Below are 17,128 nucleotides of genomic sequence, written 5' to 3' on the forward strand. Positions count from 1 at the left end.
ACCAAAAACAGAATGAGGCCTACAAAGAAAAGAACACTACCCACAGTCAAATATGGTGGAGGTTCAATGATGTTTTGGCGTTGTATTTCTGCCTCTGACATTGGGTGCCTTCACTGTGTGCCAAGGCTTCATGAAATCTGTAGATTACCAATGGATTTTGGTCACAATGTAGTGCCCAGTGTCAAAAAACTGGGTTTGTGACCTAGGTTTTGGGACCTTTTGAGGTTTTTGAGACTGTGCCTTCGAATATGAGACCTGGAGCAGTTTGCAAAAGTAGACTTGTCCAACATTCCATCTGAGAGGTGTAAGAAGCTTGTTAACTGTTATAGGAAGTGATTGATTGCAGTTATTTATTCCAAATGGTGTTCAACCAAATATTATGTGGACGGTGCCAACAATTTTGTATGGCCCAATTTTGGGGTTTTGTGTGAAATTGTGTCCAATTTGCCTTTTTTTATCCGTTTTTTTGTGTTTTCCCAATACACACAAATGAAAACAAACGTGTATAACAAAACATGTGTAAGTGCAATAATTTTTTGGGAGAACTATTTCATTTTCTGGAACAATTTCAAGGGCGCCAACACTTTTGGCCTTGACTGTATAGAGATATTGACATCTTATATAGAGATAGTTATGTCCATGTTCTGTGTCTCATACACTTATTGGTCTCACCTGTACAGTCGTCTTCTTTGCATATACACTAGCACTGATCGCACACACCTCCACATAACAGTGTATATACGTACTCATGATCCTATACACCTATATCACCATTGTATATAAGTATTGATGGCTTATGCACAGTCATCTTATACGTCCATGCAGTCTGATGCGCGTGTGTATATATATATATATATATATATAATGTATGTTCTCTTATACACTTGTAGACATTTTTTTGGCAACCAAAGCAACGCAGAGTATAAAATAAAGGATTTATTAATAAATCATGATCTTCTTGGAGAGTTATGCAATGATGGGGGTAGTGGCACCAAATCTGAGAGCACCTTGATGTAGAGGCAGAGACCCCGATTCCAGTGATATCACTTACTAGGCTCTGTGTTGCTGTTTCAGTAAAATCAGTGTTTTAACAGCAGTAGATTATCACTACAGGACTAGGTGTCTCGTGCCTTCTAGTCCAACCACACCCCCAACACTGATTGGCTGCTTTCTATGTACACTGACAGAAAGCTTCCAATCAGTGGTGTGGGCGGGGTTATACACACCTCAGCATTCCGAGATCTGCAGAGAAAACAGTGACTGTATCAAAATGACAGCAAGCGGCCTACTAAGTGATATATCGTTGGAATCAGGGTCTCAGCTCCTACATTATGCTACTCTCAGATTACATCTTACATCAGATTAAATCTTTTGTTTTTGGTTACTTCCAGATGATTTAGCTGAAGGCTGGGATAATGCCAGTGTATTTCATGGCTACAATACGGACTGTAATGGCCGCCTCCCGAATTGAACTAACAGTCTCCTCTGCTACCGGGCCGGTCTGTATACAGATCATGAAATATGCTCATGTAAACTCGGCTTAATTCATCATTTGTGACTTTTCAAAATGAGGCAAAGTTTTTTTGCACAAATGTTTTCCGTGACCCGAGTGTAATAAAAATTCTGCTGAACTTTGTTTTGGTGGCAGTTTAAGACTAATGTGTGATATTTTAAGGAAACAAGACTTTTGGGTCTAAAAAAAAGTACAAAAAAATAGGTCAAAGACAAAAATTTTTTTTAAATTTTGTGCAAAATTCAACATTTTGTAGAATTTGAAACGCAAAAATGGAATCAAAGATCGCACGATAAAGGAGAAAACCAGATGATGGTTCGGCCAATTAAAGGGGTTGTCTATTGATGGTCTGTCCTTACGGCTCAATCTTACACGCCGGCCAGTCCGTGCACCGATTTATTAATCCAAATAAGAGTGCACCTACTTGGATGAATTTGACGCAAAATTCACCAGTGTGAAAAGAAAGATAAAAGAAAAAAAAATTACTTAAAAAAATGCAAAGTGTAATGTAAATTAAGAATTCTATGCAGCCCCGGAGGAGAAGGAGCGGCCCGGCTCTGCTACATCTGTGTCTATTCCAGAGCTGACTTTCGCTTTTGCTTCTTCCTTTCCTCCAGTGATCTGATTGACACACAACACATCCTATGTGGTCGGGCACAATGCACACACCCAGCCAATGTTTTGGAGGGAGCTGGAGGCAGAGCCTGAGTAACTTCCTCAATGCAGAACTTAGCAGGAAGGAAAAGCCACAAAGTGAGGGCTAAGAATGAAGAGCAATGCAGACAGGCAGCGGCTTTACCAGGACTACATCGCCCACTATGAGTCCACGAGCCACGAAGGCAATGTGGCATTGTGTGACCCTCCGCTGCGGTGCAGGGGCGACGCTCACCAGTGCAAGGGCGACGCTCACCAGTGCAACTGCCCTGCAGCCCTGGGGGAAAACTACTCCCAGCTCATTAGACAGAACTTACAGAGCAAAAAGCTGGAGCATAAGGTGGAAGCGCTGAAGCAGATGATGAAGGGGTTCGCAATCCTGGAGCTTATCTGTGTCAACTTATTTCTCTTTCCATGGAGGAAAGAGATCAGGACACTGAAGGTAGGAAAAGCGTGGAAGAGGAGGCGAAACCAAGGGGAAGCGCAGGGGAGGCGGAAAAAAAGGGAATGCGCAGGGGAGGAGAAACAAGAGGAAGCGCAGGGGAGGAGAAACAAGGGGAAGCGCAGGAGAGGAGAAACAAGGGGAAGCGCAGGGGAGGAGAAACAAGGGGAAGCGCAGGGGAGGAGAAACAAGGGGAATCGCAGGGGAGGAGAAACAAGGGGAAGCGCAGGGGAGGAGAAACAAGGGGAAGCGCAGGGGAGGAGAAACAAGGGGAATGCGCAGGGGAGGAGAAACAAGAGGAAGCGCAGGGGAGGAGAAACAAGGGGAAGCGCAGGGGAGGAGAAACAAGGGGAAGCGCAGGGGAGGAGAAACAAGGGGAAGCGCAGGGGAGGAGAAACAAGGGGAATCGCAGGGGAGGAGAAACAAGGGGAAGCGCAGGGGAGGCAAAAAAAAGGGAAAGCGCAGGGGAGGCGTAACACAGGGGGCAGCAATGAGAAGGGGAGGGAAAGAGTAAGGGAGGGAAAGCACAGGGGGAGGCAATGAGCAGGGAAGGAAAGAGCAGGAGAAGCAAAGTGCATTGGAGGCAAAGCATAGGGGAGGTGAAGCGCAGGGGGAAGGAAAGAGCAGGGTGAGGTGCAGCACAGGGGGAGGGGAAGAGTACTGGAGGTAAAGCACAGGGGGAGGAAAGAGCAGGGGGGATGGCAAAGCACAGGGGGGAGGGAAAGCTGTAGGGATAGAGATCCTTTGTAAGTCGAGTTTACAAAACACTGAATACAGGAAGAGGTGATGACCTCACAGGAGGAAGGAAAGCTGCAGATTTATCATAGAAACTAAAGGTCACCTGTGTTACAATGCAAAATAAAAGATGTCAGTGAATTATCATATTTTAGAGGGCTGGTAACATTAAAAAAATGCACTGCATTATTTTTTTGCCTTTTTTTATTGCCTTTATGTCTTTACCTATTGGTTGACTTTACTTGCAGACTCTTTCTCTGCATTGTCTCTTTTTCTCTGTAGTGGTTTATATTTGCAGTGGCTCTTTTTTTCTGCAGCTGTTCTCTTTGCAGTGGCTCTTTTTCTCTGCAGTGGTTCTTTCACTGCAGTTGCTCTTTTTCTCTGTAGTGGCTGATTTCTGCAGCGGCTCTTTTTCTCTACGGAGACTCTTTCTCTGCAGCGGCTTTTTGTCTGTAGTGGCTTATTTTCTGCAGTGTCCCATTTTCTCTGCAGTGCCTCCTTTTCTCAGCAGTGGCTTTCTTTCTCAGCAGTGGCTTTCTTTGTCAGTAGTGACTCTTTTTCTTTGCAGTGGCTTTCTTTCTCAGTAGTGACTCTTTCTTAGCAGTGACTCTTTTTCTCAGCAGTGGCTTTTTCTCAGCAGTGGCTTTCTTTCTCAGTAGTGGCTCTTTTTCTCAGCAGTGGCTTTCTTTCTCAGTAGTGGCTTTCTTTCTCAGTAGTGGCTCTTTTTGTTTGCAGTGGCTCTTTTTCTCAGCAGTGGCTTTCTTTCTCAGTAGTGGCTCTTTTTGTTTGCAGTGGATCTTTTTCTCTGCAGTGGCTTTCTTTCTCAGTAGTGGCTCTTTTTGTTTGCAGTGGATCTTTTTCTCTGCAGTGGCTTTCTTTCTCAGTAGTGGCTCTTTTTGTTTGCAGTGGCTTTTTCTCTGCAGTGGGCTTTTTGTTTGCAGTGGCTCGTTTTCTCTGCAGTGGTCTCTTTTTCCCTGTAGTAGGAGTAGAAACAAGCATACATGGTGCAAGTCCATTCAATGTTGATAGGGCTGGCGAACAGACGAGTGATGGCGTTGAAGGGACCTGCATCATGTGGCATGAACAGAATAATTGGGACCCTCCACTTCTACACCCCAAGCAATCAGGCATTTCCCATCATGCCTAGGTGGCCATTATAGCTCCCAAATAGGTGGTCGCCTAGCTTTCCCTAGTTGTGCACATGTGATACATCCAGTTGGTTTCCTTTTATGTTTATTTTTTGCTATAATATTTTATGTTTTTGTTTTTACAGAAATTTACTGGAACTTTTGTCTATTTTATTCAACCTGCCATCCCAGAAGATGCCATCAGGCAGATCCTCCAACGAGTGGGTTACTCGATAGTGTCCAAAACGGAATATACGATCAGAGGCAAGATAAATAGTGAAGAAGCCAAGCAGACGGCCTTTGACTTGTATCTGTCGAGAATTCAATGTGACGATATGCTTTGGCGCCTCAATGAAGATAAATCTGTCTCCATAAGTCTTTTGGTTCATGGGCCTGGCCATGAAGCAAAACATGGAAGTGATCCTACTGGCCAAACTGGTAAAGATACCAGAGAACCTGAAGAAATACAAAATTTAGATCTTAAAAGCAACCACTCCAGTAATGAAGACCCTATAAAAGCCGTGGAGATGACCATAACCAGTACAAGCAGCCAAGACGACGTCTCTGATCTTTCCGAGGAGAAGCCACGTTATTATACCAAGCGCATGGACAGCGATGAGTTCCTCTACAACTACAGTGACCTCAACTTGGCCCAACAGCCAATTTTCCCATTATATATCAAGCCAAAAAAGTGGGTAGCTCCAGTCTCCGAAGAACCAAACTTTGCCAAACCTGATGGATCAGCCAAAAACGAGGGCAGAGACCTTGCCGAGAAGATCACTTATGACCTACAAGGTGACAACATTGACATAACGACGTTTACGGAACAGCTAGACCCTCCGAAATCTCTGGTGTCTAATGAATCCCCGGCTGAAGTCATCGTGCCGACTAAGCAAGAGCGCGTGGTGTCCAAACTAAAGATGCTGAACATATCCGGAGAGTCGTTGACTTACCCTATCGAGGAAACTGTGCCGCCCGATTTGGCAAAATTTTCTGAAAGCAGCGATTTTGGCAAAATTGAGGTCAAGTGGGCATTCCTGACTACTAAGGAGGGCACGGAGAGCTTTGCCAGTCCGATGTCCCCATCTTCTGATTTCTCAATGTTGAATATTTCTGGCAATCCACCGATTTGGACTCCAGGTACCGATAATAGGCTCCGAGAGCCACCCAACTCCACATACATTCCACCACGAGCGCCGGGAAACGAGGGTATGAGACTGCCAAATATCAAAGCAGAGGAAAATCACTTCCAGGTCTCTTCTCCAACCGGAGATGCCCTTCTGGTTAATGAGTATAACATACATGAAGATACCAAGGAGGACTACGTGATGATCACCAAAAAGGACCAACACTGAGTCTGATGGACGGGGCTGCGTACTGTGTATACAGGGAGGTCACTAATGCTATTCAGTAGCGCCGCCTAGTGGTGGGTGAAGAAAGTCAGACTTTTTTTTTTTTTTACTTTTAATTCTTTGCCTGTCGGAGCGAATTCCTGTTCTGAATCAGACTATTGGTAGAAATTTTAGCCAAAGCCAAAACTCAGGGTTTTTCTGAAGAACTCATCATGAGCAGTCAGACATTCTCAACTTTTGAGGTTTTCTTTTTTTTTAAACTTTGTCCAGAATGGAAAGTTATAAAACTTTGCAAATCACCCCAACTTTTCCCCCAGTTAATTTAGATGCATTGATATTGAATCGGACTGATTTGGAGTACAGATGATGGCAGTGATGGGTCAGCTCTTGTCTCCTCCTCTGAAGGTTCTGCTTTTCAGACGTTTCCTACACTTGGGTCACGTTTACACGCTCAGTATTTGGTCAGTATTTTACATCAGTATTTGTAAGCCAAGACCAGTGATACAGGAGCTGAGGTGACCCATCACTGCCATCATCTGTGCTCCATAGGAGAACGTCCTGATATCAGAGCAGCTGTGGGCAGAAAATAGTCTGGAGAAAAGCAGAGGTTTGGAAGCTACTTACATGCTATTTTTTTTTTCTACGGTAATGAAGACCAATCTCCTAATAAAGTGATTTGCAACGTTTCCCTGCTAGACAAAATTATGAAAAATAAAATAAAAAGTTTACTTTTTCAGGTGGATATTTAGATAATCATAACGATATATTATTGACTGTGAAGCATCCTCATTATGTATGTAGCACAATAAATGATCCTTTTCTATGTATATTTGTTTCTTATCAAATCCTGCCAGCTAAAAAAAAACAAAAAAAAAAGTACTAGAAATTCACTAGTATTCTACTCCAGAGCTGCATTCATAATTCTGCTTCTTTGGAAACAAACACATCCCTAACAGTTCATCTGAGCTCCTCCTATATTAATGACTGATAAGTGGCAAAGCTTCCCAGATTTAGGCAGCAATGACAGATTTCAGCTCTGAAGCCAGTAGAATTACGATTTCAGCTCTGCAGGAGTATAATGCATTTACTTTTTTTTTAAGTGGAATATTTCACCATGTAAACTCTATAACTGAAGACTCGTCATATATAACCTTCTACCCTCAGCCGTGTAACTTCATGGTTTGTGGAGGGAGAACCTACATCGGGGGGAATTTAGTTTTTACAGAACTGGGTGAACCGGTTAGTATTTTTTACTGTCCTTTGCTAGGTTTTCATCTTTGGGGTCTTTTTTTGGGGGGGTTGACTCCTAGAGAGGATAGAAGGTCAAAACTAGTGATGAAAAGTTGTCAGAGAGGTCCAAGTTCTACGTAGTTCCTTCGTATCAATGAGTATGAAACTTTTTCAACTTCTTATTAACATACCTAATGGGCTGTATAAGAGACAGATAAGTGACCCTGATGCTGCTGGTCCTAAAGGGAAAATAAGGATGAGTAAATATCCCTTTAAAAGAAAAAAGGGACATTTTCGTTAAATAATACAAAAAGGAAGGGAGAGGAGGGGTGTGCAGCTGCAGATTCCCTCTATCTGCCAGACTGCACAGGGAGATTAGGGGACATATCTGAAAAAATATATATCAATCTGCTCAGCGGACGCAGCTCTACAACATGCTGCCTGCGGATTAATAACGGGACAGGTTCCCTTTAAGGCCGTAGGTCTGAGACATAACCCAATAACACCCTATTACACCCAGTTTTGCTTTATGCTTCTGCTGTAAACTGGCCATCATCACAATGCACTTGCAACAAAAATTTAGAGCACTTTATTATTATTTTTTAATACGGCAACATTGTACAACACAGAAAGGAAAAAATAATGGCTGGACTAAAACAAGGAATAAATAAAAAGATAAAGAAATTACGTTTTACCAAAATGACATATCACTATATTCTCTGTACGCTCAGAAGATGCTGAAGCCAAAGAGATCGACCCTTGGTCCGCGATAGCACTTCCGAGAGAAAGTAGCTGGTCCCCCAAAAATGGTCCGATCCGGGGATCGAGTTAGGTCAACCGTCATGGATAGTCGGCGGCTGTACTGGTGCACCAAGCTGGCAGCTGTGATTGGCTCAGGGATTAGCAGCGCAAAGGTCAGAAAAATAGCTGCCTCCATAATGTGTCCGCAAGAGGAATACGGACAGTGTGTGCACGAGAGAGACGACGTTCTAATGTCAAGCGGCAAGGATCTTCCCGCGATTCTCTTCATAGTGCTGGATCATCTCCTCCATGCTCTTATCTGCGTCAATCACCTAAAAAAAAATCAGAAAAGGGAAAATGACACAAGTACGGAGAATGTGAACCCAGATACCGCAGGAGGAGGTGAGCTGTGATATCACCTATTGTGAATGGTGGATCCTGTGTTATCTACTGTATATAGAGGTGTTATCAGTCATTGTACAGGAGGAGGAGGTGAGCTGTGACATCACCTATTGTGAATGGTGGATCCTGTGTTATCTACTGTATATAGAGGTGTTATCAATCATTGTACAGGAGGAGGAGGAGGTGAGCTGTGACATCACCTATTGTGAATGGTGGATCCTGTGTTATCTACTGTAGATCGAGGTGTTATCAGTCATTGTACAGGAGGAGGAGGTGAGCTGTGACATCACCTATTGTGAATGGTGGATCATGTGTTATCTACTGTATATAGAGGTGTTATCAGTCATTGTACAGGAGGAGGAGGAGGTGAACTGTGACATCACCTATTGTGAATGGTGGATCCTGTGTTATCTACTGTGTATAGAGGTGTTATCAGTCACTGTACAGGAGGAGGAGGTGAGCTGTGACATCACCTATTGTGAATGGTGGATCCTGTGTTATCTACTGTGTATAGAGGTGTTATCAGTCATTGTAGAGGAAGAGGTGAGCTGTGACCACCTATTGTGAACAGTGGATCCTGTGTTATCTACTGTAGATCGAGGTGTTATCAGTCATTGTACAGGAGGAGGAGGTGAGCTGTGACATCACCTATTGTGAACGGTGGATCCTGTGTTATCTACTGTAGATCGAGGTGTTATCAGTCATTGTACAGGAGGAGGAGGTGAGCTGTGACATCACCTATTGTGAACGGTGGATCCTGTGTTATCTACTGTAGATCGAGGTGTTATTAGTCATTGTACAGGAGGAGGAGGTGAGCTGTGACATCACCTATTGTGAATGATGGATCCTGTGTTATCTACTGCATATACGCAAATATGTTTCTGACCCGACTGCGCGTTCCGGAACAAATGCTATCTAATACGTTGTGAACTGAATATAATTGTACCAAACCCTCAGCCGTGAGAAGTACCAGGTTTAAGACTACTTTCAGCCATCTGAATTTGAGCCTGATTTCTCACATTCACTGACAACAATTGGAGCTTTTGCAAATATGAAGGAATCAAAAGGCAACGTAAAGTGCAGAACTTCACTACACAATTAGTTAAGATGTCCCAACTTTTTAAAGGTTTGATCCCTGGGGGAGGGGGTTCAATATCTCTGCTTGCTTTCCTTCTGCCGGAACCTTCATTCGGAGCGTAATAAGCAGAAACACTTACGAGAACCGGCGCTGGCACTGGGAATGAGCTTCGGTCAATCAGCCACTCTTCATAGAGGCCGTGGATGGCGCTCAGATACTCCTGCAAGAGAAAGGCATGCCCGGGCCGGGACTTGTACTCACATCCATGTTTAATAAGAAGCATCTAACACATGAGCACATGGGTCCCCGCGGAGGGGCACAACCTGATCCCCGGCCGACTTCTCCCCTGATCCCCGGCCGACTTCTCCCCTGATCCCCGGCCGACTTCTCCCCTGACCCCCGGCCGACTTCTCCCCTGACCCCCGGCCGACTTCTCCCCTGATCCCCGGCCGACTTCTCCCCTGACCCCCGGCCGACTTCTCCCCTGATCCCCGGCCGACTTCTCCCCTGATCCCCGGCCGACTTCTCCCCTGATCCCCGGCCGACTTCTCCCCTGATCCCCGGCCGACTTCTCCCCTGATGCCCGGCCTACTTCTCCCCTGATGCCCGGCCAACTTCTCCCCTGATCCCCGGCCGACTTCTCCCCTGATTTATGTGCTGACTAAACTGACAGCCCTGCTGGGGACTTTTCTAGGTTCCCAAGAGTGACTGTCCGGAGGTCACACAACCCAGAGATGTGTCGTATCACCGAGAAATTCCAAGTCTTTGAATCCCTTTGATCTTGACAGTGACGATCAAAGGGTTAAATGACCAGGATCAGAGCCATCCCCCGATCCTGGACGCTGGATAAGAAGCCGAGCTTGCAATATAAGCTCCACACTGGGGTCGCCTTCATAGCTGCCGTAAAAAGTTGTGCTTGTGGCTATTAAGGGGTTAAATGGACCTTAAAAGGGTTGTCCATGTAAATGATAGTTGATAACTTATTGATAGTTCGGGTCCGACCTCTCGGGCCTGCATCAGTCGGCAGCGCACCTGCCCGACCGCCGCTCCATTCATTCTCTAAGAAGCTGCCAAGCGCTGGGCTATTCACAGGAGTCACATAGAGAATGAATGGAGCAGCGGTCAGGCATAAAAGTGCCACGTTCTGCTGATCAGTGAGGGTCCTAGCAGTCGGACCCCCACCGTTCAATAAGTTGTCGCTTATCCGCTGAATAGATGATTACTGTACAGCCCCTTTAAACAATGTGCATGCAATTAGGATAAGGCTCTTACCAGTGGGATCACCCTCTCTTCCTCTCTGCACCTCATCTTTAGTCTCTGGTAGCACGTTTCAGGGGATGTGCGCAGATAAACTGTGAAAAAACAAGTTCACATGACGGCATTATTATGCCAAATAGGTGCTGGATTATCAGATATTCCGAATTATCCACTTGTAAGAATAGGAAAAACAAAACAGTATTTCTATTCCTAATTAATTCTCATTTTTCTTTTTTGGGAAAAGGTGTTCCAAAGTGGCCGCCATGACGCTTTACTTACCTATCAGATCAACAGAGAGGTCAATATTCTTTGTGATCCAATTAAACCACTCGGTTAACACCACGTAATCCACTTCAGGCATCTTCCCACTACAAAACAGAGGTGGACGGAGGCGTAAAGGAGGCGTAACAGGTCAGGACCCAATCCATTACTGCTTTTATGCCAGTAATTTAGACAATAAAAAAAGTCTGATAAATCGAGGATTAAACTCTTATGTAAAAAAAGACAAAACCTAAGATAAAAACAAAGTAAATTAATAAAAAATATCAATAGTGCATGAAAATAACAGAGGATTTAGTTAATTCTAATAAAAAAAAAAAGTAAAAGCCATCCAACCACGTCATGGTGACCCTATTCGGGATGGTCCTAACCTACAGGATTAAAACCTTACCATGTATCTAATAACGTAAATGTGAAGAAGGGCCGAGCAGGACCAAAACAGCCGTGCCCCCCGCATACTTTTTAAAAAGTTACCAAACTGTTCTAAAACTTTTTACACCAGTTTAGTAACTTTCTAAAAAGTTGTAATATAACCTTATTGACTAGATGTAAAGATAAGAAGAAGAAAAAAAAAGTGCCAAATTTGTCAAAGCAGATTGTTTTAACTTTTCCGTATAGAGCGAATATGTTAAAGGCCGACTACCCCTTTAAGAAAGAGTTGTTTGGGGTTTTTTTTTGTCTTCTTTTTGAGCCTACCTTTTATAAAGGTTTTCCACAAATATGTACTTTGCGCTATGGATGGACCTCTCCATCATTTTCACCGGAGAGAGCTGCAAAGGAAGACACAGGTAAGAGTCGGGGTGAGGGCGCACAGGTGGGGATCCCCAGGAACGGCAATGTGTATCAGATCGTAGGGGGGTCCGGCCGCTCGGATATCCACTGATCATGAAAACGGGAAACTATTGAGATGATCGGTGAATGTCCCATTGGTGAGACCCCCTCGTAGTGTAACGAGACCTGTTTTCTCGTGCTTCTGGCAACTGAGGGGATCTCTTCGGTCGTAGGATACCGGCAGCCTTACCGAGGGCTTGGTGTGGACATCCAGCATTGTGAGCTGCACGTAGGTCTGCAGCGTTAACCCCCATCTTGTCGGATCCGTGTACATGAGACCCTGAAAAAAGTATAAAGAATACGAACATGGCGGTAATGTAACCGGCACAGGGTATACGACGGCGGTAATATAACCGGCACAGGGTACACAACGGCGGTAATATAACCGGCACAGGGTACACGACGGCGGTAATATAACCGGCACAGGGTATACGACGGCGGTAATATAACCGGCACAGGGTACACGACGGCGGTAATATAACCGGCACAGGGTATACGACGGCGGTAATATAACCGGCACAGGTATAAGAACCTGAGATTGTACGATAACTCACCAGTGGATTGTGGCCTTGGACATCTCTCCATTTTGCAACAGGCTCCGTCATAACCTGAAAAATAAATCAATATATTAAAAAACCGATCGCTAAGCAGAACGACTGCGATTCTCAACGGTACAGAAGACGTCTTCTCCATCTACCTCCTTCTCGGGAGGAGGACAGGGATTCTGTAACCTATCTGCGCCCTGAGTCACAGGGAAAAGAAAGTGGAAAATGGGCAGCGTCACGTGGGCAAATGGCAAGTTAACCATCTACATGCTGCTGACAGTGATTGACAGCAGCGTCTAAACGCTTGATCATCCGTGATCGGAGTTAGCTCTGATCGCTGCTGTCAGGAGGCAGGTGCTGGATGTACAACACACCCTTATGGAGACATACTTTTACATCAGGGTGGGTGAAGGGGTTAATAAACCCGCCCTATAGTACACGAATATATAGGGTGATTACCTCCAGGTTGGCAGTATTGGAGAAATATTCCAGACAGCTGGTTTTTCCACTCGCTATGTTTCCCTCCACACAGATCTGAAAAGGAAGGATCGAAAGGAGACGGACTTTTCTGCAAATTCTGCGATCGCGCTGCGGCATATATACGTATAATATTACAATGGGCGACACTTACCGTGCTTTTGCCTTTGTTTTTCAAACCGTTAACTAGAAAGAAGGAAGAAAAAATAGGATCAAATTAATATCCAATTACAAGAGATTTATTTTTATTTGTATTATTTATTTAGTATTTAATTTTTATTTATCAACTTTGATGTGGCCGTAAAGCAGTTGAGAAGAACTCAGAAAAAGAACTCTCCCTAATTAGTGAGCTCACCGACGGGCCCTCGGTTAACTCATTCTGCAGCCAGCAATATACACAGAGGCTACACAAGGCGAAGGGTCCAACATTTTTAATGACGCTCAATAGTGAAAATCATTTTTTGCACAAAATATATGCATTTAACCCCTTTACGACCTTGGATAGATATGTCCAAGCTAGTCTCCCACACTTTGACGCGGGTTCTGGCCCTGAGCCCGCATCTTTCCCAACGCTTGACAGCTGTCACGTGCCTCTGTAACAGCCGCGGGTGGAGGTGCGCCATTCTACATATGCGGTACAATGAAATCATTGTTATTAAAGGGTTAATGTAAACTACAGCGAGCAGGTCGGCCTCCTGTGACAGGATGTTCGGCTCCTGACCGCAAGGCGAGATTAACCGTCGCTGTGGGGGAGGCGGTACATGCAGATATAAAAGGGGCACCGCGGTATAACAACATGGCGCGGAAACAGACAACCCCTTTAAATAGTCATTTTCCATATGCTTTGTTTTGTTACATCCTTTTAAAGGGGAAGTTGGGTGACAACCAATATGTCAACCATAACATCATCCACAGAGGTTGTCACCCAAATCTTCATACTGTACAGTGATAGGTCTGCGACAGGGTACCAATGTATATATATATATATATATACTAGATTGTGGCCCGATTCTAACGCATCGGGTATTCTAGAATATGCATGTCCCTGTAATATATGGATAATGATGATTCCAGAATTCGCGGCAGACTGTGCCCGTTGCTGATTGGTCGAGGCAACCTTTATGACATCGTCGCCATGGCAACCATTATGACATCATCTTCGCTGTGCCCGTTGCTGATTGGTCGAGGCCGAATCAGAGACGCGGGATGTCTACGTCCTTTATGACATCATCGTCGCTGTGCCCGTTGCTGATTGGTCGAGGCCTGGCGGCCTCGACCAATCAGAGACACGGGATTTCTACTTCGATGCTGTGCCGGTCTCTGATTGGTCGGCCTCGACCAATCAGAGACACGGGATTTCTACTTCGATGCTGTGCCGGTCTCTGATTGGTCGGCCTCGACCAATCAGAGACACGGGATTTCTACTTCGATGCTGTGCCGGTCTCTGATTGGTCGAGGCCTAGCGGCCTCGACCAATCAGAGAGCAGGGATTTCCAGGACAGACAGACGGACAGACAGATGGAAAAACCCTTAGACAATTATATATATATATATATATATATATATATATATATATATATATATATATATATATATATATACCAAAGAAACCAATCAGAATTCTGCTTTCATTTTTGGAAAAGCCTTAGAAAAATGAGAGATAGAATCTGATTGGTTGCTATGGCCAACTGCAGCAAAGCCCATAGCAACCAATGAGCGGCCCTTCTGCTTTCATTTTCCAAAAGGCTTTCACTAAATGAGAGCTGGAATCTGATTGGTTGCTATTGGATAACTGCAGCAAGGCCAATAGTAACCAATGAGCCTTCTGCTTTGATTTTAATTAAAAGGCTTTTGGTAAATGTGACTTGGAACCTGATTGGTTGCGATAGGCAACTACAGCGCTGTCTCTAGTAACCAATCAGATTCCAGTTCTTATTTAGCAAACGTTTTTTGGTGAATGATAGCAGCATTATTATTGGTTGTTATGAGTAATCACGGCGGCTTTACCAGAAGCCATTCCCACTCGTTCTCCTCAGCGGTCAGGATATGCTGGGAGTTGTAGTCCGAGCACAGCCGTATCTGTACATGGCGTGTAGCCGGGATTTACCTTGTCCGTCGCTGTGTAGTAACCGGCTCATGATGGAGCTGCTACCGACTGGCGGACAACGTATCACGGTGAGCAGCCTGCAGCACGCCCGCGCCGCTGCAGAGAGTGACATGCCCGGCGAGGAGGCCTACACATGGCTGCACACATCCGGCTTCTCCATAGACCTCGTCACAGCCGGCGGGGAGGAGACGGGACAGCCCGGCCCAGAGTCACTGCCGGTGCATAGTGTGAGGGGGACGGGAGGCCGCCATGTGCAATGTGAGACCCCGCTCCATCCACCTCTATGGGGGCAGTAATGTGAGACCCCGCTCCATCCACCTCTATGGGGGCAGTAATGTGTGTGACCCCGCTCCATCCACCTCTATGGGGGCAGTAATGTGTGACCCCGCTCCGTCCACCTGTATGGGGGCAGTAATGTGTGTGACCCCGCTCCATCCACCTCTATGGGGGCAGTAATGTGTGACCCCGCTCCATCCACCTCTATGGGGGCAGTAATGTGTGACCCCGCTCCATCCACCTCTATGGGGGCAGTAATGTGAGACCCCGCTCCATCCACCTGTATGGGGGCAGTAATGTGTGTGACCCCGCTCCATCCACCTCTATGGGGGCAGTAATGTGTGACCCCACTCCATCCACCTCTATGGGGGCAGTAATGTGTGACCCCACTCCATCCACCTCTATGGGGGCAGTAATGTGTGACCCCGCTCCATCCACCTCTATGGGGGCAGTAATGTGAGACCCCGCTCCATCCACCTGTATGGGGGCAGTAATGTGTGTGACCCCGCTCCATCCACCTCTATGGGGGCAGTAATGTGTGACCCCACTCCATCCACCTCTATGGGGGCAGTAATGTGTGACCCCACTCCATCCACCTCTATGGGGGCAGTAATGTGTGACCCCGCTCCATCCACCTGTATGGGAGCAGTAATGTGTGACCCCACTCCATCCACCTCTATGGGGGCAGTAATGTGTGACCCCGCTCCATCCACCTGTATGGGAGCAGTAATGTGTGACCCCACTCCATCCACCTCTATGGGGGCAGTAATGTGTGACCCCCACTCCATCCACCTCTATGGGCGCAGTAATGTGTGACCCCGCTCCGTCCACCTCTATGGGCGCAGTAATGTGTGACCCCGCTCCGTCCACCTCTATGGTGGCAGTAATGTGTGACTCTGCTCCGTCCACCTCTATGGGGGCAGTAATGTGTGACTCTGCTCCGTCCACCTCTATGGGGGCAGTAATGTGTGACCCCGCTCTGTCCACATCTATGGGAGCAGTGATGTAATGTGTAACCCCGCTCTGTCCACTTCTATGTGAGCTGTGGTGTAATATGTGACCTCGCTCCATCCACTTCTATGGGAGCACACACAAGTATGCATGCAGCTTTACATAGCAAGGATACAGAATGGTAACAGCCAGAACCAGAGTCCCTTCTTCTTCACATGTAATTCATAGTTTCGCCACTAGATGTCTCAATAACCAAAAGAATAGTAATCCGGATAACGGTTCTTATTACCAGGCCTGGACACAGTCTCCCTCTACAGGTCAGGGCTGGGACTGCTGCTCGGAATCTGCAATCTCCTGCACTAAGGCCTGGTGTGCTGCCAGATGGTGCACGCTTAGGGTACTTTTACACTAGCGTTTTTTTAAATCCGTCACAATGCGTCGTTTTGCAGAAAAAACGCATCCTGCAAAAGTGCTTGCAGGATGCGTTTTTTCACCATAGACTTCTATTGACGACGCATTTGCGACGGATTGGCACACTTCGCATTCGTCTTGCGACGGATGCGTCGTGCTTTGGCGGACCGTCGGGAGAAAAAAAACCCTACATGTAACGTTTTTTTCTCCCGACGGACCGCTTTTTCCGACTGCGCATGTGCGGCCGGAACTCCGCCCCCACCTCCCCGCACCTCACAATGGGGCAGCGGATTCGCCGGAGAATCCGACGCTAGTGTGAAAGAAGCCTTAGTGTCCCATAAAAAGCAGGGACCTGTGATTAACACTTCAGGAACCATTCAATGGCATCATTGCTCCTGTAGCCGATGTGCCGCAGTGACCCATCCTGTAATAATCTAGAACGATCCTCTTCACCCACAACCCTTGTCAGGAAGCTCCTGCTAGAAGCCTCCACAGCCCCGGAGATGAATATTCCGGGCCCCTCCTCGCCCTCTGTCTGTTCCTCTTTTCTTATTGGCAGCGAAATGAAGTTCGGCTGCAAAATGCTGAGTCCACAACAACGTCAGGAACCAGAAGTGTGGGCGCTGCTCTCCGGCTTATACGGACTGGTCCGGCCGGGTCACATTGGACCCATGTGGTTCAGATGTTTCTTTTTTCTGGAATGGAATCTTAGGGCTTGTT

General features: G+C 46.1%; 2 protein-coding genes across 2 annotated transcripts; one reads left to right on the forward strand and one right to left on the reverse strand.

Annotated features, from left to right (window-relative positions):
- Nucleotides 1-2,216: 2,216 nt before the first annotated feature.
- On the forward strand, nt 2,217-6,650 carry LOC138648927 (uncharacterized). Its single transcript, XM_069738911.1, has 2 exons — nt 2,217-2,609; nt 4,618-6,650. The coding sequence occupies exons 1-2, from the start codon at nt 2,280-2,282 to the stop codon at nt 5,824-5,826; spliced, it is 1,539 nt and encodes a 512-aa protein (XP_069595012.1). The 5' UTR covers nt 2,217-2,279; the 3' UTR covers nt 5,827-6,650.
- A 969-nt stretch (nt 6,651-7,619) lies between these two features.
- On the reverse strand, nt 7,620-15,051 carry TK2 (thymidine kinase 2). Its single transcript, XM_069738912.1, has 10 exons — nt 14,771-15,051; nt 12,818-12,849; nt 12,646-12,720; nt 12,196-12,249; nt 11,832-11,921; nt 11,507-11,580; nt 10,811-10,899; nt 10,547-10,626; nt 9,414-9,494; nt 7,620-8,126 (listed from the first exon to the last, which is right to left on the reverse strand). Exons 1-10 carry the CDS (start codon nt 14,880-14,882, stop codon nt 8,049-8,051), a joined length of 765 nt encoding a protein of 254 aa, XP_069595013.1. The 5' UTR covers nt 14,883-15,051; the 3' UTR covers nt 7,620-8,048.
- Between the last annotated feature and the right edge of the window lie 2,077 nt (nt 15,052-17,128).

This window comes from Ranitomeya imitator, chromosome 9 (assembly GCF_032444005.1).
Source record: "Ranitomeya imitator isolate aRanImi1 chromosome 9, aRanImi1.pri, whole genome shotgun sequence".
Lineage (NCBI taxonomy): Eukaryota > Metazoa > Chordata > Amphibia > Anura > Dendrobatidae > Ranitomeya > Ranitomeya imitator.